The sequence below is a fragment of the Gobius niger genome (genome assembly GCF_951799975.1).
Source record: "Gobius niger genome assembly, chromosome: 9".
In the NCBI taxonomy this organism is placed as follows: domain Eukaryota; kingdom Metazoa; phylum Chordata; class Actinopteri; order Gobiiformes; family Gobiidae; genus Gobius; species Gobius niger.
The window spans coordinates 19,067,213-19,094,529 of record NC_136860.1 but is presented as its reverse complement, the minus strand read 5'-3'; the positions used below and the strand labels follow the sequence as shown (position 1 = coordinate 19,094,529).

The 27,317-nt window shown below is 41.9% G+C and overlaps 1 protein-coding gene across 1 annotated transcript; it reads left to right on the top strand.

Annotated features, from left to right (window-relative positions):
- Positions 1 to 65: 65 nt before the first annotated feature.
- Positions 66 to 27,039, top strand: LOC306967988 (ATP-binding cassette sub-family C member 4-like). Its single transcript, XM_079563213.1, has 31 exons — positions 66 to 160; positions 373 to 483; positions 1,113 to 1,233; positions 1,313 to 1,537; positions 1,623 to 1,712; positions 1,781 to 1,944; positions 2,008 to 2,133; positions 2,208 to 2,457; positions 2,526 to 2,633; positions 3,012 to 3,101; positions 3,190 to 3,381; positions 3,505 to 3,599; positions 3,688 to 3,774; positions 4,295 to 4,391; positions 5,125 to 5,337; positions 5,476 to 5,607; positions 5,713 to 5,750; positions 6,007 to 6,101; positions 6,495 to 6,641; positions 11,340 to 11,419; positions 16,710 to 16,860; positions 17,563 to 17,682; positions 17,760 to 17,870; positions 17,946 to 18,046; positions 18,109 to 18,300; positions 19,364 to 19,519; positions 22,461 to 22,550; positions 23,007 to 23,179; positions 23,470 to 23,575; positions 24,547 to 24,681; positions 26,824 to 27,039. Exons 1-31 carry the CDS (start codon positions 87 to 89, stop codon positions 26,902 to 26,904), a joined length of 3,951 nt encoding a protein of 1,316 aa, XP_079419339.1. The 5' UTR covers positions 66 to 86; the 3' UTR covers positions 26,905 to 27,039.
- Positions 27,040 to 27,317: the final 278 nt, after the last annotated feature.

Below are 27,317 nucleotides of genomic sequence, written 5' to 3'. Positions count from 1 at the left end.
TCATAATGATCTAGCATTTAAGATTTGTTAGCTGCGCAGTAGTAACACGCAAAGAAAGGCTACAGGTGACTTTCACTGCGGGGGGCATGGAGCCTCTCCGAAAAGAGGCAAAGGATAATCCCTCAGCCACCGCTAATCTTCTCTCTAAGATTTTCTTCTGGTAAGAAAGCTGAGGCCAGTAACAGCCGGGTTTGACATTGAATGAATGGAGTTGCCCAGTGTTTGACATTTAAAGCCACTTAAACACACAGGAACTGGTAGCATAGCCTTCTTTGATAGCATTTAATGGTATATCGTAGCCCTGTTGACTATTACTAAAATGTTATTGAGTTTGTATGGTCAAATTTATTAGTGACTGATTTTGTATTTCAGCTGGCTAAACCCATTATTCAAAGTTGGATATGACAGAAAGCTTGAAGAAGATGACATGTTCAAAGTTTTACCAGAAGATGCATCTGATAAACTTGGAGAGGAACTGCAGGGGTATGGATTCCAAGGTTACAAAAAAAATCACATCACAGAGACTATGAACAGAAATGAAATGAGGTGTAGAGATGGCAAGTAAATAGTTAATAGTAAGTCAGCTCGATTTTAATACAGTTCAAATTCAATGTACAAACTGTCATGCAGGCTTGAGTTTACAACCCATAGAGAGGTTGTTTTTCCTGACCACTCAAAGCACATGACACACTGGCCTGGACTGATGCTACCTATATATAGACAGGAAACCACAGGAAAGGTCAGCACCATTGCCACTTTATCTGAGAGGTGTTTCTTGTTCGTGTTTTTCATTACTGAAGTGTAATAAATGTTTTTGGATGCAACTCTGCAATGCTACTATGCTAAAGAATGATAAAGTCAGAGTGGCCATGCAAGCTGAAGTTGTTTATTCTTGTTTAGAGGAAGTGAAGTGAGTCATAAAGAGGTAAGGCCTGATTGCTTGAGACTGAGGTGTTACACCACGAGGCAGATGAGAGGGATGATTGACTCTTCTTGGCTGATGACCAAGTAAAGCTGCCTCAAATTCAGAGGTGGTGACGAGGGTTTCCAGGTTAAAATGTGCTTCAGATTCATAACTCCAAATTGTTTAATCATGCAATGCCGCTGTTTAGGTACTGGAACAAAGAAGTCATGCAGGCGGCTAAAGACCTTCGCTCACCTAATTTGGGCAAAGCGTTGATTCAGTGTTATTGGAAATCATATTTACTAATTGGAATCTACATCTTCATAGAGGTATTGAGCAAACCTTATCCATCAACCATCATAACAACTTTTGTCCAAAATCTCCCTTTTGTCTTCTATTTTTTTTAAGGAAATCATCAGAGTCATTCAACCAGTGCTACTTGGAAAGCTGATTGAATACTTTGAAACATATAATACAACGAGTACTTCCAACATTGGTGATGCCTATAGCTATGCAGCAGGCATCTCTGTGTCCACCCTCTGGGTTACTCTGCTCCACCACCTGTACTTCTATCATGTTCAGAGAGCGGGCATGAAGATCCGTGTGGCTGTGTGTCACGTGGTCTATCGCAAGGTCGGCCATTTCTCCACAAAGCTAGCATTGTGTAATAATCCAAGGATTTGTTTTTTAAATGTTTGTTTTTGTTGTGTTTTTATAGGCCTTGTGCCTCAGCAACGCGGCATTGGCAAAAACGACCACTGGACAAATCGTGAATCTCTTGTCCAATGATGTCAACAAGTTTGATGAGGTCAATCTAGGATTCAATCACACTGATTTAATTGTTTGCAAGTTGTGTAGTAAATTCTGTCTTTGCAGGTGACCCTGTACCTTCACTTTTTGTGGATCGGTCCTTTACAAGCCCTAGCTGTCATACTATTGTTACTATATGCTATTGGTCCTTCATGTCTGGCTGGAATGTCCATCTTTTTCATTTTGATGCCAGTTCAGACTATGTTTGGACGTTTATTCTCCAGATTTAGGTATGTTTCTTTGTCCAAACTATTGTTTGTCATTTCTTGTTACAGACTTAGTTTCTCTTGCAGAGCCGAAACTGCGATTTTGACTGATGATAGGATTCGCACCATGAATGAAGTCATCTCTGGCATCCGTGTAATAAAAATGTACGGCTGGGAGAAGCCATTTGCAGCACTTGTGGATGAGGTCAGAAGGTACAGCAGGTGGATCTTCTTCACTTGTATCTCTCTATACTCAATGACTGAAAATGTGCATTTGAAATCTACAGAATGGAAATCTCCAAGATCATGAAGAGCTCTTATCTGCGTGGCCTGAACATGGCGTCTTTCTTTGTGGCCAGTAAGATCATAATCTTTGCCACTGTCTGCGTGTATGTGCTGACGGGGAACCATCTGTCGGCAAGTCGGGTGTTTATGGCTGTGGCACTTTACGGCGCGGTCAGGCTCACCATCACGCTGTTTTTCCCATGTGCCATTGAGAAGGTGTCAGAGTCTCTCATCAGCATTAGGCGGATTCAGGTAAATATGTAACGCAAGCTTTTTCTGACCCCTTCAGTATTAACCAAAGTCGGTGCTTTTCCTTTAAGGGTTTCCTTTTGCTTGATGAAGTTTCTCCTCAGCTGCCTGGTCTTACTGTGACAGAAAAGGCTGACTGTATGGTGAATGTCCAGGATTTGACATGTTACTGGGATAAAGTAAGTCTAGCGGACATGTTACTTTTATTGTGAAAGACAATAGATCAATATGTCAATAGTTTGTGTTCATGTGACATCATAACAACAAAGAACCTAGGTTAATACAGAGGTTGATACAAAAACTGGAACAAAGTTTAGAGTCTTCTCTGTGTGGTGGCATTATCCATTTACGCTGGTATGACTGATTAGTTGAAAGTGAAAATTGAAATAATGGCAACTGTACGTAGACAGTCAAAAGGAAAATTTAGGAAATTTAGGAATTAGGAGATTACTTTCAAAATTGTGGATGCCCTCCGTCAAATCCTAGAATGTGACCCCAACCTGCACTACCCCTTTGTTATTGACTGGGATAAAATCCTTGTACATCTTATTTTCTAGATTCTTAAAACTCCAACCTTAAATAATGTGACTTTTACTGTGAAGTCTGAGCAGCTCTTGGCAGTTATTGGGCCTGTTGGAGCTGGAAAGGTTAGCTATATTTACTGAATGCATGTTATTGTTTTTTATAAGCGATCAAGCCATTTTTCCATTTTCAAATCCTGTTTTTTTCTCGCAGTCCTCCCTTCTCAGCGCCATCCTAGGAGAGCTGAGCCAGGAAAGTGGCTTGATCAAGGTCAAAGGAGAACTGAGCTATACCTCTCAGCTGCCCTGGATTTTGCCCGGTACAATCCGCAGCAACATCCTCTTTGGCAAAGACCTGGACCCTCAGAAGTATGACAGAGTTGTGAGAGCGTGCGCCCTCAAGAGAGTGAGAATCCCTGCACCCTGCCACACACTGTTTTGTCCCTGCATTCATCGTCTTACATTTGCAATACTAGTGAGTCAAGTGTCAGTGTGAATGACTTTGAGTGTTACATTGGGCCCTGTTAAGGACATGGACCTAATGCCGGCTGGGGACATGACATTGGTTGGAGACAGAGGCTCCAACCTCAGTGGAGGGCAGAAGGCAAGGGTCAGCCTAGCCAGGTCTGCTCCGCTCCAACTGCTAGGCTCAGCCTATGGTTTTTATTTACTATATCAAAGTTGACTGTTTTATTTCGTGTCATTTTCTTAGAGCAGTTTACCAAGATGCAGATATCTACTTAATGGATGACCCTCTTAGCGCTGTGGATGCAGAGGTTGGGAGGCACCTTTTTGAGGAGTAAGTCTTTACAATGTTCATGTAACAAAACAAAAATCATATTTGTTCAGGAAACAGAAACCCCACTCTATTATGCTACCATTATCTTAATTATTATTGTAAAATGTTTTATTTCATTACTGTACACTGAGTACATTGTGAGTCCGGTCCTTTTTTCCCTGTGAAATTGTGTGCATTGTAAATAGAAAACATTATCAGTACATTAAAATTAAAGTGTACTGATAATGTACATTATTTTGGGGTTTTCATTTAAATCATTCACATAAAAGAACACACACACGCACGCACACGCACGCACACACACACACACACACACACACACACACACACACACACACACACACACACACACACACACACACACACACACACACACACACGCACGCACGCACGCACACACACACACACACACACACACACACACACACACACACACACACAAAAGCAGAACTTTATGGCGACAGTTAATAATTATTTAGATAATGTTTGTTTTTACTATAATTTGAACATTCTTTTATAGGTGTATATGTGGACTTTTGAAGAAGAAGCCTCGCATTCTTGTCACTCACCAGTTGCAGTATCTGAAAGCAGCAGATCAAATTGTGGTCATAAAAGAGGTGGGATTACTATATATCATTACCCTATAGCACTTAATCAGAAAACTATTCACGCTTTTGAATTTGACTATGATTCATTAACCAAATATTAATTCATATTGGAAATTTGTTTGCCATTATGTAGCTGTGTAAATCAGTTATTTAATTATTGAATGTTGGTGTCGCAGTCACTCCCTCTCACTTGAACCATCTTTTATGTGCAATAATTAGCAATTCTCCTCTCAGCAATTCATCATACTCCACTCGAAAGTCTTTGAAAACGAAGCATTCATCTGTCGTAGACACCAAGGCCAGGTTTATTTTGTTGTATAAGTGCATTCCAGAGTTGACCCACTTTGAAGAGAGAAAGAATTATCAAAACACAAACGTGCCTCTCAAAGCACATTGTTCTGTGGAGCGTTTACTTGACCTTTCCAACAGTAAGTAACCTTTGACCCTCGCTATGACAAAACATCTCACATTGTGGGAGACTCTTTACATTGAGTATGTAGATTCTAATTGTATACTTGTTATTTGACCTTTTCTTTGCTCTAATAAGTAGGGCTGGGTACCGTTCAGGTATCGTAACCCAAATATCATTAAAGTGCCTGTATTTCACAGACTCTTGATTGGATAGTTACAAAAATGCAACTCTGAGCAAATATCTCACTGCTATAAATACATCCGCACACAAAAGTTACATTGCTTGAATTCAAAATATTTGTGTAGCAGAGAGTGCTCTCTTTTTTTATAGGGTCACATGGTGGCACAAGGAACTTTCAGTGACCTACAGGGATCTGGTGTGGACTTCACCACTTTGCTGAAAGATGAAGAAAACCTGGAGGAGGAAAGGCAGACAATGACTCCGAGTTCTGGAATGGCTTCTCTCTGTTCACACGCATCCTCCATGTCCTCACTCTCCTCTTCTCTGCATTCTTTAATAGATGGCACACAATCGCATGCAGTGGTGGGTAACTTTCAGTCATTTGTCGATCTGCTTTGTTTCTACCACTAGAGGGTGTGACATACCTAATTTTCCCACCCACAGCAGCCTGATCTTGAATGTTGCTGGATGACTGCCATTGACTCTAGTGTCTATCTATAGGTAGCTCAACCAATGCAGGAGGAAAGTCGCTCAGAGGGAGATGTTGGCCTGTGCCTCTATGTCAAATATTTCAAAGCAGGAGCAAACTACTTGATTCTTTGGGTTCTCATCTTACTCAATGCTTTAGCACAAGTGAGTTAAAAACATTTTTTTTGTAGAGAACAGCACACAAAATGGTTTAGTTGTTTAAATATATGTTTGTTTTGTATTTATTTATTATTTTCTGCCTTTTGTTAGACTACGTTTGTTCTGCAAGACTGGTGGCTGGCCTGCTGGTAAGATTTGTTTCCTTGTAAAAATGTTGGATTGAGGAAGCCAAAATGACATTTACTCAGACTGGAAATGGTTGATGATTTAATAGAAGGCGATTTAACCATTCTTCTTGTCATTATACAGCTCTTGTTGAATGTGACCTTGTGTTTCAGGGGAGAAGGAATGTGTTTTGTGCAGTGCCTCCAGGATGCATCTGCCTTTCTTTGTTGTGTTTATTTGTCCTTGTGGATTTTTGGTTCTTTTGTGGCTGACTTGCAGGGCCTCTGAACAGAAGCACGTCAATGTGACAGAGCACCTCAATGGCAGCTTCCCCCAGCAGCTGGACCTTGACCTGTACCTAGGTGTTTACGCAGGTGAAGCTGCTCAACACACTGCTTTTGTGTACTGTTAAGGCTGTGAATACAGCAGCCATTCAATGAACAGATCCACAGTTCTTTGGCTGCGGCCCAAGGCCTTCAAGGCCCACTGTTTGTGGCGGGCCTCAGCTGTACTGAGAGATAGCAGCGCCTTTCTTGTTTTCTGCTGCAGGATTGCTCCTGATTGTCTCCCTGTGACTTTCTGGTTTGTCACTCCTTTAGGATCTGTTTTCATAGAGATGGATCAGCTTCAAAGACAAAAGTTTAAAGCATTTAAAGCAAATAATTTTATTTTAGCACACGTCCATTACCTATAGCATATATAAGTGCATTGGCCTTGGTACTGTCACAACAGTAATGTTTTTTTTCTTCTTCTTCTTCTTTTGTCAGGACTAACAGTTACATCAGTTCTGTTTGGTTTCCTACGCAGCCTGCTCTTCTTTAATGTCCTGGTGAGCTCTGCCCAGATCCTGCACAACAACATGTTTCAGGCTATACTGCAGGCGCCAGTTCACTTTTTTGACATAAATCCTACTGGTAAGTACCACACAACCAACTGAAAAAACTTGTATTATTTAATATTTATTTTGCAAGAATGAAAAACAATCACAAAACACTGGAAATATGGCATACTCTGAACTCAGATGAGACTTAATGCAGAACACATTATCGCCAGAAGAGGGCAGACTGTTACCTTTGCATTGGGCTTTTCTCTGTGCAGTACAGATCAACACATGTACAATAATACAACACAATAATAATAGTATTGTGATGAATATTATTAATAAAGAAACTCCACAGTAAAGCAACTGCTTGTAGACTAAAAAGCCAATTTACGTAATCTCACTTGTTATACTGTGTGTCCCAATGCGTTCATTGGTACAAAAACAAACTATTCCACTGACTAATTTTGTTTGCTCTTGATCTTGAAGACGGTAGTGTTTGGGTGAAAGAGCTGTGCAAACACAGACCTGTTTGTCTGTTGCTCTGTATCAGAACACGATTTTGTTATTAGTTTTGTGGGTTGATCGTAGCTCAGTGAGTTTGCAAATAGACAAGATATAAAAAATAAATAAACACTAGTGAATGTGTTTGCCTTTAAGAGGGGCCTTGGCTTTTTTATGTTGACTTATGAAAACTTGGAGTTGTAAACTGAAATGTAGACATTATGTAAATCTTATTTATGATTAAAACAATGACAGATTTTAAATATGTAAACTATATTTTTTTTGTCAAAAATCAAGTGGCCCAAGTTGAATTTTCCTAAGCATTGTTCACCTGTCATCAGGTAATTACTCAGTCTAATCTCTTCAAAGCGACATGCGTGCGTGCAACACAATCAGTTAGGGTGGGAATTCTTAACAAGAAGGAAACTAGTATCTGCATAATGAGTCACCAAAGCCGCTAACACAAGTCTAAATATGATTTAAGGGTGTTGAGGAGCTTGTGGTTTCCACTTGTATTAGATGTGGGTGCAGCGGCAGAAAACTGCATAGCTCCTAATCGTAAGCTTTTGTTTTTGCTGTTGAATATCGGACTACTTCATATCTTATCTGGGTGTGCCTTACACTATAATCTTTAACCACGATGAGAACAAACGCTTTGGATAATGTAATAATCTATTTAATCGCACAACTGCAAAGGAGAGGCTTAACTCATATTATTATCTGAATGTGTATAAGCCACTATCAGTAGCATTTGTATGACCAGTCCAGTCTTTAGAATCTACACACCAGCTTGAGCAAACACTACTAAGAATACAGTCTTGCACTGCATTGCAACTTATTATTTTCTTTAAAAGAATAATGAGTCGATGAATAAACATTTTATTTCAGCTGAAATTATACTTCATTTATTTACATTATGTGTACATTTTGTGACATGTTGTGTGACACATAAAAAAAAAAAAGTATTTTATAGTCACAATCAAAAGATTTTAATGTATAATTTTTCATTTTAACAGTTTCCTGCGCAGCCTGCTCATCTTTAATGTTCTGGGGAGCTCTGCCCAGACCCAAACTTAATGATTAAGATATTTGCCTAAAATCTATTCATGCTCTTATGTCATTCAAAGTCATCTAGTAAATTGCGTATGAATTTGTGAATTTAATGTTATGAGTTGAATGCAAAATGTAAAAACTAATAATGATAATGAAATTGGATAAAATCAATAACTCGGTACCAGTACAGTAAGTTCCTCGACTAAACTGATTTTAATTGATTGATTGTTTTCATCCTCTCACATTTCTCCCTTACAACCCTCCCTATGACTCTCTCTGCCACTGCTATCTGTTTCCTCTTCTTTACACTTGTCAGGAGTTAAGCTACTGCATGTGCGTGTGTGTCATAGACGATTTGACAACTGTTTACACGTGTGAGTGATAGGTTTGCTGCTTCTGAACAGGACCTGTGTGTTTGATAGCTGTCCTCAGAATTAAAGGTTACCATTTCAAGCGTCGCTGCACAAAGGTCTTATTTGTTATGCTGTGAATGTGGTTGGTGACAATAGCATGCAGCATCGGTGAATTGTGATTGATGGTAAGGCTTTGTGGCAGCGGCGGTATCAGAAAGTCAGTTAACCTGTGTGCTTTGTTAATACTTACAAGTCGGGAGTGGCTTTGATTATGCAGTAACCAGACTGTATAATACACATATTTGCTTTCTCAAATTATTCAAATAGCCAGTGCAGTTTAAGCAATAAATGTGTTTGATTTTAGCTGTTAATTTCAATGTGATCCAGTTAGAGCAGTGCAGACAGCAGCACGGTGAGCTGATGTTGATCCCTGTAATTTAGTGTCATTGAGTGGGCTAATCCCCTCAGAGACTGCAGGCCAGGGCTCCAGCTCATCAGCACAACCAACGCTCACACATGTGCCTCTTTCACAACGGGACAGTGGGCCGTCCGAACGCTGCCGCCCTCTCCAAACACTGGACCCGCTGTTGTCCGTGATGTGAGGTCCTAATTGTGTGGACGGAGGTGACGTTCCCCAATGTCTGTATTCTAGGTGTGCTATGGCAGCGTGAGAGTGGAGAAGAGTAGTAGAGCAGAGAGGATGATGATATCGAAGTGTGTAAATTGAATGTGGAGATGCAGGCGCGTGTGTGTGCAGCGCGGCTGATAGGGCTCCCCCTCACTCTGCACTTCCACTATTTAATTGCATGAAAGGGAAGGAGAGGAGATTGCAGGAGCCTAGCGGTGTGAGCGAAGAGAATGGATTTAGAATGTATTAGTATTGGCAGCAAGGCGCCGGCGGTGGGAGGCTGCCCCAGGCCTCTGGGCCCTTCATGGAAGTGCAGGTGAGCTGTGCCACCTCCAATCCTTGGCAGTCCTTTTCTCCGTATTTCTTCATTATCAGGCGTGCCTCACTGAAAGACCCCTCCACTTGCAGCAGGCCCACACATGGCGCAGGGCTCAGTCCTCTTCTTATCTTGATGTTTACAGGGAACAGCGATTAGCCACACGCCCTTCTCCAGCCGATCCCCACTGTTCTACTTTTTAAAGTGTGATTGGGGGCCATGCTCACCTATCAGTACCTTAGGAGTCACCTTAGTTGGAGGCACTTGATAGTTTGAAGTCTAAGAAAGTGGCGCAAATCACCCCTGGAGACCTAAACCATGAGAAATCGTTTGATACTAATGCTGCTGATATCCTGAAATGTCTATACCCTTCTGAACACAATAGGTGATATTGTTGACAACCACCCATAGAGATTGAAAACATTGTCCCATGTCGTTCTTACCTCATAGGCATTTCCACGCCGTGAATGTCTTTGTGTAACTGCATCACTGTAATGTATCCTCTCTATAGTCTGTGTGGGACGCAGAAGGGTCCTTACTTCATTCACTTTAGAGTCTGTCAACTGAGCCGCTGTCAAACAGCTGATAACTGATTGATGTTGTGTGCTCCAACACCCTCTAACCACTGAATGATGTAATCCCAAGAAACATAGCCTTTTCTTATTGACTTTGTTTGTGTGACATGCATGAATCTGGGCCATCTGTGGCTTAGACAGTAAAATTACATAAATTATTATTCAATCTTCTACAAACAGTTTGTCAAGTACTTCCCCTTTGCTAGACATAAACACAGAGATACTGGCCCAGTGTAGTAGCAGCAGCTCTACCCTTCTGCTTGAACCCTCCCCTCAGGATGTCTGTATGCTAAAGGGGCACTCAGTGTGAATAAGATTAGTCTGCCTCCAAGTGTACAACATGCTTACGCCACTTGACTTTGAATCAGTGCTGATTTGGAGCATTGCTGGCTTGTTGTTGGGAATAATGCTCTGGCTGGGTTTATGCAATGGCTGTTATGGGGAGCCCGGCCTCGTCTGCATGCATGTTTTTAGGCGGGAGTGGCATTTTGGATAAAGCTGTAAGCTGCTTACGGCCGTGGAGAGAGGTGATTACAGGGACGACTGGGAGGCCGCAAGGCAACTTTTAGGTCAGGAGTGCCCGGGTTTCACCATACCATGCCAACACATTCTGTGCCAAATGGCTTTACAAGTTTATTCTCTGTGCCATCAATTTGATCCTATTTATGAGAGGATATCAATTGAGAATAATATACATACGGTTTGTCTAGATATTTTCTATGGTCTCATACAATTACGAAACTGTGTCCTGAAACCTTGTAAGATGGAAATCCTTTCATTGACAAATTTGAAGAACTAAAAACTTAGTTGTTTTATTTTAACAGTTTGAAACTGCTTTGTTTATGTCTTAGTCAGCCTGAGGAAACTAGCACACATAAGGATCACTGACGCCAGTGTAAAAGCGGAATGAGTGCAGATCTGCTTTGGGAAAGGAATGAGAAAAAAAAAATGTTTGTAAGGGGGAGACAAAAAGGCGGCCACAGCACCTGCAGAGCACATACAAAATAATGAACACCTGAGCAGATTGGAAGCAACTCAATTTACGCCACTGACACTGGCATTCAGAGCACAGAGGCAGGTACTCCGCTCTGCTGCCCCATTGTGTGAAAACAAAAGGTTCACTCACGTATTCAGCCACGACTAGGGCAGTCTTTATGAAATAATAAGCCATTGTTTAATCTAGATAGCCCTGTGTCCCCTGGCACATTGTGGCAGCCCTGATCTGATTCAGATAACAGGTGCTCAATAATAAAGAGTGAAGGAAATTAAAACTTAACATTTTTTTTTGTTTTTCATGTGACTTATTATCTTGTGTGTTGTATGTCCGTCTGCCCTCTAATTCCTGTGTGCTTTTGTTTTTTAGGTCGGATTCTCAACAGGTTTTCAAAGGACATTGGCTACCTGGATTCTGTGCTGCCCTGGACGTATGTGGACTTTATCCAGGTGAGTCTCACCTCAGCAGGTTTGGTGGATGGTGCTGCAGCATGGGGAGGCCATTTCATGCCTGGCTAAACCTGCTTTGTGGTCCGGGTCTCCTAATCTGGAAACAATTACTGTAGGATTACCCAGCAGCGCGGCCCAGCGCCCGCACAGATTTAATAAAAGTGTGCACACAGGCTGAGGGCGTGGCTCCTTCCGAGTGACACAACAGAAGCGGCATCTTCAGAGAATGTGGAGGGAACTAAGCAAGTGATTGGGAGCACAGAGGAAATAAAGGACACAGAATGATGGGTCTGATGGTGAGGAAAACAGTGGGGAGGCGGAGAGGGGACGACAAGGATGATGCTTTGAGTGGCAAAGAGAAGAAGCAGGAGCAGCAGGCGTGTGTTGTGTTCACAGGAGTGGAGCCGGAGGTGTGGTCCAGGGGAAACAGACAGGTCACTTGGAACAGACTGTAAAGCAGAGAACTCCTGCTCCACGGTCAAACTGGACTCATCGCCAAGGGCCACCCTGAGGCTTTGACAGGTTAGGTTACCAGTGCCACCCTGCCACCGTGACAGCCATCTCCCACCAAAGCCCGCGGTGATGAGCCAGCTCATGCCCCTAGCGCCACAAAGAAGGGAATGTTCACTGCACAATTCGAGGTAGAGGAGCAGGCGTGGCTCCTTGGTTCAGGCCAAAGAATAGAACAAAGGAGCGCTGAAAACGAATCCTCCTTCCACAATGCCTGAGTGATGTTTGTGGCAGATACCCATCTCACACTAGACAAAAGCCATCTTAAATGCTGAAAGCACAAAAGATCATACACACAAAAGCTTTTTGTCTGCTATAGTTCTCCTCATTTTGATAATAAGGTGAATAATGGTGGCAGTAAAATAATAAATTGGTGGAGGACCTGTAGGTCCGACTCAAAGCAGTGAAAGTCCACTAGGTCATCATGGAAGGCACTTAAGTTGCACAAATTTTCTCTGGTCATTTGTTTAGTTACAATTTCTTGACAGTGATTGCTGTTTCCCAAGGCAGTAAATGACAACATCCAATATTTACTGTTGCTTACTGAAGATTTAAAAAAGAGGAATCTTTTTAGAAATTTATCTTATTTTGTCTATTGCTGTTGTCAGTCTCTAATACTTTCAGGAAGGAAGACTTTCACTCTTTGTATCAAAGTATTAGCGGTGCTAAAAGCTACTGATCCTTACCATTGTTGTTCTTTCATGGAATGACATCTCCCCAGCCTTTGTCTAAATAGTTGTCAAGGAGTAATAAAATGAATCTTCATAAACAATGCCCTAACTGGTTTATCTCTCTCTGTGGGGAGAGGCCACTAGTTTTTGCTTGGATTTGCACCAGAGCATATACCTCTTTGTGGTGTGTGAGCACTTCACAGCCCTCAGCGCTGCCTCCATGGCTGTTAACAAGGGGATTCCCTCCAGCTGGGAGAACCCAGTTACACCCTACTACCAATTTTTAAACTTGTCTCATTTAGCAGTAATTTAGTATATTGGGAAATAGGCTCTCTTTAAACTTTATGGTCATGAAACAAAGACAGAAATGTCAATTAAAAACACCTCAGGCCCTGGGGACTGTCAGCCTTTGTGTGGACTTGACCTTTAAATCCTGGGTTGCCTCTATTTTCACAAAGGGGGCAAAGGAGAAGGGTTGAATACAAGGCTTTCTCAACGGAGGATTTTGTGTGAAGGCTCTTGACCGAGTCACATCACTAACTGTGGAGTCCAGCTGCATTCAGTGCTTTTGTTTAAAATCTATAAATTCATTTAACTACAGCAGTCTTGTCATCAGTTTGTTGTAAAACAATTTTAATAATTAATATAGTCGGACATTACATAGGCTACTGTTTTAGGTTTAGGGAAGTTTTACAGCATTGTATTTGTCTGAAGATACAAACTCAGCAGCGGAGGACCAAAGGCGCACACAGACACCATTGCAAAGATGTCTATTGTTCCAAAACACTGGCGGGTGGATCATTGTGAGTCTCTATATTGTGGCACATTGTGTGTTAGGCCTCTTTAGTGGCTTTGAGGGATATGAGAACTGCTGACGTAACTGTGAGTGCTGTAGGATGGGATTTCACCGGCTTTCTCTGGTTCTTTACCACAACGCTGACAGAAGAAGTGAAGAATGCACTGGCCCCAGGCATTAGACAGGTTACTGTGAGAAACACCGGAGAAGTTCCATCAATAAGACACATGCATTGTTATATGACTTGTTGTCAAGTAAATCAAGCATTTTTGAGAAGGAAAGTGATAGCTAATCACTTTAAAATAGTGCTGCTGTTGTTTGCATGCGAGCCTAACCAATGCTTTACCACACATGGTGATTTGACGGTAGTTATTGGCAGCCCAATGCTTCCACTTTGTGCATGTGTGGTCCACCGTGGTGCTGTGGTCCAGTTTCTCAGCTGCTGTGACTCAGACACTTAAGCCCGGCCTGGCCTTTTAAAGCCTGTGAACTTACCAAACTAAGTGTCTCAAGTCCTAAATCTCTGCCCGTCAGTTTGACGGAAATATACGGGTAATTTGGCTTCCTCTAAGTGAGTTTTTTTTGTGTGATTTGTTCTGTTTCTGAAATGCTTTTGTAGAGTTTTGAAGTGAGTGGGAAAAAGCATGAATGGATGAATTTGCCAGACACAGTGATTTATAGTAGCAAGATAGAGTGAGAGAGAACACATTTCAAAGCCTTTCTCTTACATCCAAAATGGGCCTGGAAATCAACAGCTTGACTGAACCCAAATAAGTGACTTCTTTTACCTTTTCACACAGCACAAAAGCCTAATCCTTGGACTACTTGAACCACCAATGTAGACTGCACTGAGACCACCACAGTATGTGTCAGACCCTCCTCACACTCACAAAACGCATTGACTGCAGCTTTATGAAGTGAAAATGCCTCATGTGAAAGAGGTGTCTACAGTCATTTCTCCTGAAGAAAAGCCTCCGCATCTGGGCATTTAATGCTAAAATAAAGCCCATAGACGTAGGAGAAAGGACTGGGTCACGTCTATTGTCCTGGGGACCAAGTGGAACAGCCCTGTTTTGTTTCAGTACCACTGACCCTCGCAGCTCATTGTCCCGGCCTGTCATGGAAAGTGTGGAGTGAAAAAATAAAATTCCAGCAATGACAGAGGACCTTCTTTAGGATTTTCTTGACCATGTTTTCCACTCATTTCCCGTTTTGTTTGCACTGTTTTCCCATGGGCCAATATTACACGCTGTCAGTAAATAAAAGGAGGATGAAAAAGCATTTGGATTCTCTTGTCCTCAGGGATGGTTAAGGCATGTGTTTATTTTCTGCTGCCGAACAACAGCCGTTATCATTGCTCAACACAAATATTGTAATTAACTTCAATTTTCTTCATTTACTTGGACATCAAAGAGCCGATAGAATCACTTAGGAAATAAAGCAATTAGGGTGAGCCGAGATCTGAATGGTCTTTGGACACAGCAGAGCGTCCATTTGCTTGACTGACTCAATCACATGCGTGCGGCAGCTTTCTCTTCCAGCTAAAGAGCAATTAGGGCTAATTCTTCATTGAAACTGTTTGTATACAAAGCCTTTCATCCCTTTATCCACTCCTCTGTGCAGTGGGATGTGGCTTTGGGAGGTTTCTGTTTCCTGTGAGGCTGGGTCGCAGATATGGACGTGATCTGTTATCAGAGTGCTCAGTGTGTAGTGTGGGTGGGGGTCACGGTGTTCTCGATGTGGACACGATAAAGCAGCAGACCACGCCAATGGGTCACATCAAACAGGGGCCTCGGAGACAGCTGGCCCCCGGGAGCCACACTACACAGCCAGTGGATCCTGTTCTTCCTCTGTCCCCTCAGATGACCCCAAGCGCAGATAAGGAGGGTTTTAATACAATATGGTCATTTAGTAACTTCTAATTGACCCCAATGGCAAAAGTGATTGTGTGCCGCAATTGATCAATATGAACCATTGAAAAAGGGCCCTCAGGTGCATGATAGGATCTGAGACAGTAAAGGATACAAAAAAGAAATGAATAAAAGTTTGTTTCGATTGCTCATGTTATAAATTAACATTTTATTTACAAAAATGTATCAGATTATTTCCTTCGGCTCTCAATAGAAGGCACGATAGCCTGTTTTTCCTAGCATTTCACTTTGCAGTCTGGTAGCCTTCCATCAAGGCCAAGATTGAAACTTATGTACTGTGAAATTCTCAGGATCAGTTGTGCTCAGTAGCCTCCACTCACAGTCTGATTGTGTGGGCTCCACTTCAGCAATAGTTAGAGGAGTAATATCCTCTTATCTGAACAGCAAATGGATTTGAGTGGCTTTTGATCACAAAACTACACTGAAAGTGATCATGCTTAAATGTTCGCCTAAGTGGCTGATAACATCCGTAATTAAGGTGCTAAATTAAATTTATATCTCTCTGGGCAAGTCAGAGACCACTCAAGGTAACTGTGTGATCTAATCTAATCTCTGTGTTTTAGAATTCATCTTTTTGAATTTGTCTAATTTCAAGTTGTGAGGTTTCAGTTTTATTGGTTAGTGATAGGATATGACAAACATACCCCTATAAAACAGCATTTAACTAAAAAGGACTCATCTGATTTTAAGCAAAATGCTCTTGACAGTAGATGGTAATAATTGTTACTTTATCATATGTTTTAATATACAGCTATTTTTACAGGTTGCAAATACAGTTTGATTAATTTATCTGTATAATTTGTCTGGCTTCTGTTTACAGTCTTAAAGCACATTTTGTCAATCTGGATCAATGGTCAGTTCTTGCTTTGACCCAAATAACTGAGAATAACACTTGAACAGTTTGCCCTATTGCTGATGGTGTTTTGTTTTGAGAGAGATGGTGATGGTGATGAGTCACTCTGTTGTTGAGGACAGAGTGGTTTGAGTGCGATGTATCAGACATCCACAGTGTGGTTCCCAGAGCCCTCTGCCAGTCACTGTGGCCAGGTCCGCTGGCTGGCTCCTCTGCCAGCTGGGCTTAAGGGCCACAAGTGTTGAAGGGGAAGACCTGGGGAGCCGCGGACATGAGCTGTAGTGGCCAAGTGGTAAATTCTCACCTGCTCTAAGTGAGAATTAGGGCTGTGATGGTTTTCCTTTCACACTGTGAATCACATAACCTCAGTCCCATAACCTGCTGTTACCTTTCTGTGTGGCTCTGACCGTTTCACAAAGTCACAAAATGCCACTTAAAGGTTTCCTCTTATTCACTTCCCAGGACATTTTACATACAGCCCGTGTTTTTCACTACCTGTGTCTGATTGTACTTGTTTTGTCTGTCTCAGGTGCTGCTGCAGGTTGTTGGGGTAATTGCAGTAGCTGCTGCCATCATACCCTGGATTCTTGTACCAGTGCTTCCTCTTCTTGCTGTTTTCCTACTCCTGCGGCGCTACTTCCTGGAGACCTCTAGGGACATCAAGCGCTTGGAGTCTACCAGTAATTTATTTTTCTTTTTGGGTGGGAGTCTATGGATGTCCGTTTGTGGTATAAGACAAAAGCAGACCACAGGGATGCTAATAGACCATTGAAGAATGCCTTGGTCATTAGCATAAAGGCTAAAGGTGGCAGCGGCCTATGGCTCGGCCACACGCAGTTTCCTCAAGAGACTGGAGTTCATGACATCACTGACAATAGGCATAAAGCCAAGCGGGCATGACCAGGCCCGAGCAGAGCCCAGTGGATACATTTTATCTCAGACTGAGCTGAAATCCTCATTGACCAACAGTTTTCGTCGTCTCAGAGAACAAATGTTTGAATGCTCAGAGGAAACACTTAGGCTTTTATTTTCCGTTTTGTTTCAAGAACAATTATAAACAAAAGGCTTCTCCGATGCAATTCATTCCAACGTTCAATTCTTCAACCAAATGGAGAAGAGGGATGGATTTGGCCAATGGAACTCACATTTGACAGATTATCTGACACTATGCAGGATTGAGCTCATGTACGCAATAAACTGGCTTTGGTGGTGCAGATACACATGAAACACCTTGCCCATTGATTACATGTATTAATTCATAATATATGTACATTAATATATGAATGCAATTTATGAATTAAAAATCATCAGATAACATCAGAATGCTATACATACGATTATTATTTTATCTCTTTCTATTTTAAGTAAGTGTCTGTTTTCAGCTCGGAGCCCTGTTTTTTCCCATCTCTCTTCTTCGCTTCAAGGCTTAACCACAATCCGTGCCTTTAAAGTTCATCAGATGTTTCAACAAATGTTTGATGATTATCAAGATCTTCACTCAGGTGAGACAAATGTCCATATTTCACTCTCCTGTTGTGTTTATTGATGTTTGAAGGGCATCTTTTGGTGTATTTGGTAGAGGCCTGGTTCCTTTTCCTCGCTACCTCTCGCTGGTTCGCAATCCGGCTTGACGGAATTTGTTCCATTTTTGTCACCATTACTACTTTTGGTTGCATTTATCTCAGAGATGGTAATACTTATTCCTTTAAATCTAAGCATTGAAAGATTGTATTCTGTTGAATAATTTTCAATGCTTAAATCACAGGGTTGGATGCTGGTGCTGTGGGTCTCACTTTGTCCTATGCTGTCACTCTGACTGGCATGTTTCAATGGGGTGTCCGACAAAGTGCAGAGATTGAGAATATGGTAAGAGGTGGTGATAAGTTTTTAAAAGACGACCATAGAAAATATCAAATATTCTGCCCCAGATGACATCTGTTGAGAGGGTGGTTGAGTATGCCTGTCTGGAGAGTGAAGCATCTTGGGAAACAGACACTCAGCCACCACGGGACTGGCCCAAAAGAGGATCTATCATATTTGATAAAGTAAACTTCTCATACAATCCCAGCCTGCCACTGGTGCTAAAGAATCTGACCATCACATTTTCTTCTCGAGAAAAGGTTGGTATTTTACTCTAATTGTCTGTGTGAGTAACAGTGCACAAACCCTGCACAATCTGTTATGCAGTGACTGTAAAGTCACAATTTCATTCTTTTTCTTTGGCATTATTATTCCCAAATCAATTATTAAAAGGACACCATATTGTGTGACTGGCGCTTTGGGACTATAGCATTTGTGATTCATGGAATACATATCATGTAATTAAGACTGTTCAAGTGGATCCATTTGTCACTGTATTTGCATTTTGAGCTTCCCAGTGAAGACAACTGTATGTTCACTATAAGGAAGAGAGGCGGAGAGAGGCAGGCGCAGGGAGATGGTTGAGGATGATTGGAATTGTATTTAATCCGGGGGGTGTATTTTGCATGGCTGTGGTCGGCCAGGGCGGCTGATTTTACAATGGTTGGGTTGATAAGTGTCAGGGCCTTGGCTCTGACAGCCCATGGGTGGGATCTCTGTCGCATGCTATTGGAGTTGCAGACCTTTTCTGTCTTTAGACTTTCCCTGACACCCTGAAGAAAAACTTAAGCTACTATAGGACGTCCTTTCATATCATCCTTCACTAAAGGCTGATACAGTACATGACCATGTAAGAATACAAAGAACACATCATACAGCCATAGTCACTTCCCCACTGCGCTGAGACAACTGACTTACTAAAACACCTTAAAAGAGTCTGTATCGCCAAATTATCATTAACATCCATATTGCAAGAAGCCACAATATATTATTATTATGTCTTCCATCTGAATTTCACATCTGCACATTTTTGCAAACACTGTCTACTACTATTACATAAAGTTTAGGTTGTTGTTGTTTAGGTTGTAATTTTAGGTTGTTTTTTTTACACTGTTTAACCCAAAAAATTCTTCCGGCGTTTCAATTTAAGGGAATATACTCTTGAAATGGTTTAGTAAAGTATTGTAATACTATTATTTTTGCAATTTTGCAGCCCCCAGCCAAGTCAAGCATACATGCATTTTATGAATTGTGCATAATATATTCAACTTGTTCTGTTTTGCAGTTTTACAGTGTTCTCCAAATCTCTCCTCTCTTTCTCAGATTGGCATTGTTGGTCGCACTGGTGCTGGGAAAAGCTCGCTGATCTCGGCCTTGTTCCGGCTGGCAGAACCTGAGGGAAGAATAATGATTGATGGTGTCCTGACTTCTGAGATCGGCTTGCACACTCTTCGCCAGAGAATATCCATAATCCCACAGGTAGACATTCACAATCAATAGCAGAGGCCAAGTGGGATTAGGAAAAGAAAAAAACTATAGTAATGTCATATAAGTAAGGTCTTAAGGGGAAAGTGTATTTACTTGTTTACTTGCCTTTTGACTTGATAAAAACAGTTTTTCTCTCAGCCTGACGAAGATTGTTTTAGCAAATGTTTTTGATGCATATTGTACTCTAATAGTTATAGTAATAATGGGTTTTAAATGGACCCTTTGACTTTGCAGATGAAGCTGAAATAAGAAAGAACACTTGTAACACAAGCCTCTATGGTTGTGGTCTTTTTATATGCATGGCTTTTAACAGCTAAAACAAGTAAGGAGAATTACAGTCGTCACTCAGGGGATTTCTGAAAGTGAGACAAACGGATGCCTTGAGACAGTTTAACTTTATTTCCGCTTGTTGAAACTGATACAGCATTAAGAAAATGCCAGCCTGCGGGTGAGTGTCAGCGGAGTGGAGGGAGGGGAGACTCCCACGGCCTGCGCTGTGAAGAGAGCAGCTCCCCGTCCCTGACAGAGGATTAGCCCTCTACCCCCCGAACATGGGAAAGCAGCTTAGAAGAAGTCTGCTCCATCCTCACAGTCACAGTCCCCATGTACACTGTCACCTAGCCCAAATGCACGGGTGCAGCCAATACGCCCAAAAACAATTTCATTAATGCTGCATTTGAAGGCTTCCTGGCGTTGGAACTGCTTGTGATGAAGTTTTCCCTCTTCATCCAAAGTAGTTCGAGATGGCTGTGATGCGTGTTTGATGTGATTTTGCTGAGTTCCTCCTAGAGGGCAAGACGTAGGGAGTCAAAAGTTTTTGCTACACGGTTGTATGTGACATATAGCACCTGGCATACTTATGATCCGAACTCCTACCACTTTTGAGTAGAGAAACTAGAGATGACTTTCTCTGTGCCAAGGCTTTTGATGTACAAACTTGTACAGAAAGACGTGTCATGCATTTGCTCAAAACCATCGGAACCTTTTCATTCTTTCAGTAGATGTCATAGATAAATCGACTTCAGTCTTTCACAAGGAAAATAATCTTGATTTGAATTGCTAGTTCCTTTACCGCTTCTTTTTGATATTCTGCTACACTATATATTACATGTGAGGAGTTCCATTATTTTTCTGCACTGATTTTATTACGATAAGCTTTTATTTGCATATGACATTAAAAAGAATGAGTTCCTTTTTTCTATTGAATTCACAGGAATGTATTAGTAAAAATGGATTTTGTGGCAAACAGAGGGCTTAGAATTGGTGGAGCACATAATCGGTCCATGGAAAGCTGTTCTTGAAAGCAGTTTTTCCAAGCTAACAGTGAATCCCTCAATTAAAGTGTGTCACAAAACTTGCTTGAATTGGGACTTCAGTTGGCTAAATGACAAGGCCTTATTTTTGGTGACGGATTGAAAGTAAGGAGCTGGAACATTCTCTAAGCCACAGGCAGTCGGGATGGAAACGGTACATTCTGGAGTCAAATACAAATTGAGTAGTTATTATTACAACCTGCATGAAGGTGTGCTGAAAAGAGGGCAAAGCATTTACATTCAGGGTGTACACCGCTATGGTGTACAGCTGTGTTGCAATTTGTATGGTGGCAATTAGCAAATCACAGACTATGTCTTTTGTAACAAAACAACAACACAAGTACCCTGTCACTTTGGAGTTTTATTAAGGATAAAACCTGCCTCTGAGCTCCTAGAAATGCTGCAATGTGTCTGATTTTAAAACATGAGTTGCTTATTTACAATAATAGCAATCACAATCCTTCCTGCAGCCCTATGTATTGGTTTCTGTCACACATTATCTTTCCTGTTATGGCCACCATTTTAAAGTCTTTTTCCCCCCCATAATATTTTGTTTTGACTTCTTAATTGCTGTGACAATGGTCTTCATGTTTCACCACTTTGCAAACATGTACAGTATATAAATAAAATACAGGCACAGACCTACTGTTAAAATTCTATGACCTTTATAAGAGCAAAGAGCTTGGTGTGGACCGTGAGCCCCATTCACAGCTATCAAATCTATAGCGTTAATGCGGGACACTCACCCTTTCAGACCCATTGTGTACTTGTGTACTCTGGCTCTTGCTCTAATCGTACAGTTGCCAGGTGCACACTCGCTATCTGGATTTGAGGTCAGATCCATATCTTCCAAGTAAGTAGGCTCAATTTATCACACTGCCTTGAGAACAGAAATGGAATAATAGTCAGATAAGGTTGTAATTCATTATATATAAACAAACAGTGAAATTATAAAGTACAATAAAAAGTCATTTAACAATTAGCACTGCATTAAAAGTAAATGGTAAATTGTCTCAACTTATATAGCGCTTTTCCACCTACATTAGGCACTCAAAGCGCTTTACAGCAAGGATCCACTCACCCATTCATACACCAATGTACGCAGACACTGGGGGCAAGGTGGGTGAAGTGTCTTGCCCAAGGACACAACAACAGTGTACACTTTCAGGAAGTGGGAATCAAACCCCTGACCTTCCGATCATGAGACGACCCGCTCTACCATCTGCGCCACTGTCGCCCCAAAAGCTTAGTTTGGCACACACACACTATAATTATTGTAAACCAGGTGCAGAGGTGTCTCTTCTCAACCTTTGATGTGCTGAGATTGTGCATTTTATAAATTAATGGGACATTGGGCACTTTTTGAGGACACTTGAGCTGTGGTGCAACTTCAGGGGCCAAGCTCTAGTTTTCGAAGTAAAAAAATCAACTTACGAAAGCATAGCTGGCTGGTTCATTGAATTTAACTCTATAGTTTAGCAGGTCTTTTGTGCACATCTTCCCCTCACACATAGCCGACCGGTGCTCTATAATGCCTGTCTTAACCCTTTCATATGTCTTCCCCCTGTCATTATCTTAACTGGCCACGGCCTTCTCTTTCTATATCCATCTCTCCCCAGGACCCGGTTCTCTTCACAGGCACCATGAGGAAGAATCTGGACCCATTCAGGCAGCACACAGATGAGGACCTGTGGAATGCACTCCAAGAGGTACTAGCGTGGCTCTCAATGATTCCCCCTCAGCAGCCCAGGGGGGATCCCTCTGTCCCCCCGCACAATGCTGCCATTCAGCCTCCCTGCTCGCCACAAGTCATGGGGGGAAATCCCATTAGGGCCATGGGGCCCAGCTAAATGTGCGGCTTGTAACTGGGAACCATTGAAAGTGCTTGGGGAGATGTGTTTGGGCAGTCAGGCCAACCAGGATGAAGGCTCCCCCCACAGTGAAGGGCTTGAGCTCCTAGTCGTGCCTCTGAATGGGTTTGGTGGCCTGGATTAAAGCTAGAGGCTGGTCACAAGAGAGCACTGGCCAAGGTCATCAGAAGACCTGGCCCTGCATTGTGCCAGGCGGTTAATGGGTGTGTTTGGATGGCTCTTTAAAGACATCCCCACAGGAAACCTTTATGTTGGGGTAATGAAGGGCTGGGGCTCTGCTCTCCTTCTCTGCAGGTGCAGATGAAGGTCGTGGTGGAGGAGCTACCCAGTAAACTGGAGACAATCCTGACGGAGGCAGGAGCAAACTTCAGCGTGGGCCAGAGGCAGTTGCTGTGTTTGGCCCGAGCTCTCCTCCGGAAGAACCGCATCCTCATCATTGATGAGGCCACAGCAAATGTGGACCCAAGGTTAGGGCTGAGCCAACACCATTCTTCAGTAAGAAGATGCTTTTATAGTCACATTTTTAGATACAAACATTTAAAAATACCACTACTTCTGTTCAAATATCACAACACATACAACTTTTGTGATTTTTCAAGTAAAGTAAGTTGACCTGAAGTTGAAGTGTTTTGTGCTCCCTAGTGCACATACGGTGTCCCTGATGAGCTTTTGTTCTGCACTGAGTAAAATCCCTGCCCAAGGGCCTATAGGAAGAGTGTATTTTGTGCTAAGGTGTTGTGTTCCCTATTCCTTTTAGAACCGACAGTCTCATCCAGCAGACAATCCGGGCAAAGTTTCAAGAGTGTACCGTGCTCACCATAGCTCACAGGCTCAACACTATCATTGACTGTGACAGAATACTGGTAAGTAACAACACAGTAAATTTCCATTGTCCAACACATCACATGGTGCATCAAACTAAAACACCGAAAATAATACCAGTTTCTGAATCCTTTACGGAGTCACCTTTGCCATATTGAAACAGCTGGGCTGATTTCTTCCTCACAGCACTCCCTTTCAATCAACCCCGGCACATGCCATTGATCTTTGGCCCTGTCCTGCTACTACCCGCGGAGGTGCCAATTAGTGCCATTTGTGGCAGCATTTGTTAAGTGTCTTTGGAGCATGACCTAGTGGCTGGCCTGGACACTGAGAGCTTCGATGAAAAAGGTCTGATACTGAACAGCAGGGAGAGTTCACACCTGCACTTAATGGTGCTAAACGGACCCAAACTGTCATGAAGACCTCTTAGTCCCATGTGACTTGTATGTGCTAAATGAATAAAGTTCATTACAATTTAATGAAAAAAGTTACAATCTACTCCCATTGAAACTTTGTCATTACAAACCACTTGTTACAGCTGTAAGGAGATCAGCTGTTAAAATTTGTCTCTGAAATAATTGCAGGCTTTTTCCTGCTGCTTCAACGGACCCTACTCTTTGTGCGGCTTACATGGCATATGATGATAACACGATGATGGTAATTTACTTCAGTCCCTTAAAGGTGTGATTGTTGGATTTAACTGAGGACCACCCTTGAGCTGCTGAAATGCCAGAATAAATACATGGATATATGGGGGAGCTTGAGTCTGTCAGCGTCAGCAGACTTTGACTTTCACTGCATCTAACCGGCTGCATTCACTGTCAATAGCCCTGTCGCACAGAGATAGCCTAGTGTTTGCTGTCCCTGTGACTCATGTAAAATGGAAGGGTCTTTAGCCCATTCATCTTCAGCTCTGTCTGCGTGCATGGCTCAGCAGAGAAACAGCTGAAATGTTACTTTTCTCTCAACTCAAGTGTACACACACACACCCTGCATTGTTCTTTGATTGTAGGTCCTGGATGCTGGCCGTATCCAGGAGTTTGACGAGCCATATTTGCTGCTGCAGAATCGCCATAGTCCGCTTTATCTAATGGTTCAACAGACGGGCCGAGCTGAGGCCACGGCATTGCTCCACACCGCCAAACAGGTAACCAAACTCTTAACACATCCACCGAATTAGCCCTGTGGCTGCACAAGTAAGCGGAAACACAAGTCCTTGAGCTCGATCAAATCAGGGCTAGATTAGGTCTGAAAAGGATCTACAATTACAACTAAACTACATCGTGTCTAATATGGGTGTAAACCATGTCTAAACCAAAGAAAACAAATGCAATCATATGCAATTAGAATAAATAAACTTGCAGAGTGCCACCTGAAGACACACACGTACTGCCAGTGCTGTTTGAGAACCACTTTAGGCAATAAACTATCCTTAGCAAACAACACATTTAACTTTTCTCCATGAGGTCTTTTTATGTCTAACGCTCTTTTGTTCAGATTTTTACAAACATGTTTTAAATGCATATGATCTTGCTATAGTTAGTCTTGTCTTCTCGTGTAGTGTTCACAGTGAACTAGATATTTGTGATTATTTTACAACATAAATCATCAATCCAAGCGCATTTTCAACAACTCTCAGAAAAATCTCAATTATAATTTTTAGAATTCATTTTTTAGAATGTAGATTGTATTTTAGTAGTGGTAGTTAAAGAAGAACTAAGTAACTTGTTTACCTTAATAAATCCTTTTCGTAGTCCCTCGGGGGGTAATACAAGTGTTGAAAAAAGAAAACCACAACATGCTAAGACACTTGCAGTGCCGCTTATGGCCTCTAGGGGCATAAGTTACTTAGTTCTGCTTTAAAGACCCTATACCAATTTATATATTTATTTATTTATTTTTATTATGAAAGCCACTAAATGAAAATGTTAGTGGTGGTTTTAAGTCATTCCTAGCTTTCGTAACATATTTGTTGCATCCGTCACAGGGACAGGTTTTTTTCCCCACAAATGTTTGAGTTTAAAATATACTAAACAAATGTTGCTCCATTTCTTAATGGAAGTAATAAAATCAGGTATGGTGCCTTTAAGCCTGTCCAGCTCCCTGATCCACCAACCAGTCTCTTTTCAACTCCAGACTTCTGCTCCTAAATAATAGTAGACATTGCCCTGACAATGCAAAGCCACTTGATTACCATTTTAATTCGAAAGTGCCCACTCGAAGCCACGCAACACCATAACATTAATTTCAAGAGAGGAAAAATGTCGCTTTGTAGATACTATCATTAAAATAAAATAAAACTCCCCGTATAATCTCCCTTTTCTTAATGTAATTTTCAGATCATTTGAGAGATGGGTCTAGAAAAGCGGCTTTCTTTGCGCTGTATCTATTTGGGAATATTGGGTTTAACTTCGTTGCGATTTGGGATAAACTTTCTATGGGGATTACTGTAATAGAGAATGTCCATATTTTCTGCCGCTGCGAAATTCATTTGTGATGTATTCCCCCTCAGACACTACGCAGATAAGAGTTGGCCATTCATTGTTCAATTCCATTTTATGTGCATCTGTCTGGGACTACAGATACCGTATAGCAACTTCAAACAGGTCTTTGTGAAATAAGAAAAAAAGTGGGCATCATTTCATTTTCTCTCTGTCCCCGCGCACAAATTTATCAGTGGAACTCTATCTTCTTCAGCCCAAGCAGTGGAATGAGTAAAATACTGATTTGAAAGACTCAGCACACAGTGGTATTATTTGCTGGCGTCTTCCTCGGCACACTGGTGGATTGGTAGCGACATTGTTCAGGCCCTTTTCTTTCTTTATTGTAGGGGGCTCACCTCCGATCAGATTACGCCGGCATCCATAACTGTCTAGCACCACTTATTAAATACACAGACGGCCCGCATGCTGTGTGTCAAGTTTCTATAGTTGTCAGTCAAGGTTTAAATGCATTCAATAATCTGATAGCGAGCTGTAGTTTCCCCGTGAAAGAAAAGCCCCGAGTAGGCACTATATCTCGACCTGTTTCCCCCCATTTCACAAACTTTCTCTCGTTGTGGCGTTCTTCGTACGTGTCAGTCTCCCGTCGCTGTAAGAGAAAATTAAGTCAAGCTCCGTGCGCGCGTTTAGCGCAGTTGTTTGTGAGGTCGAATAAGCCACTTTCGCATGCTTCAGCGGCTGACAAATCCCTTCAGCTGATCTGACATAAATGACGCCTTTTTACAGATGGAAGCGTAGATTGGGCCGCTCGTGTTGTGTGACACTGCTCTCCCTTGATGCGCTTTCAGGTTTACATGAACAAAAAGCGAGGAGCGACAGACGAGAGGCGCGCCCGAGACATTTGTGTCATCTTTGAGACGGCGCTTTGACACTTCGGAGAGACGCTGTGGCCCTTGTTGTGTTTGACCAAATCTTGTTTTAGATAGAATGACTATTGCATTCTGTATGTTTACATGCAGGAGTGGAAGAGTGGGGGAGTTTTTAAGTATTCATATTTTGATTTTTTGTTTTGGGACTGTCTATTTGGCTTGTCCATGGTGGCTCCGACAAACCATGTGCCTCCATTAGTCCAGTTCAGTTAGCTTTACTGTTAACTCTTCTACATGTGCAGAGAATCCAAATATATCGGGCCGAAAATATGAGTATTTTACTATATCGGTTTGTCGGTATCATGCCGATACAAGAACCGAAAGATAGAGACCTGATATTTGCATGGGAAAGAGCTCAGTCAGAGCCTTAAAGGTGCATTATGCAACTTTTTATGTGAAAGAAAAAGCTGATA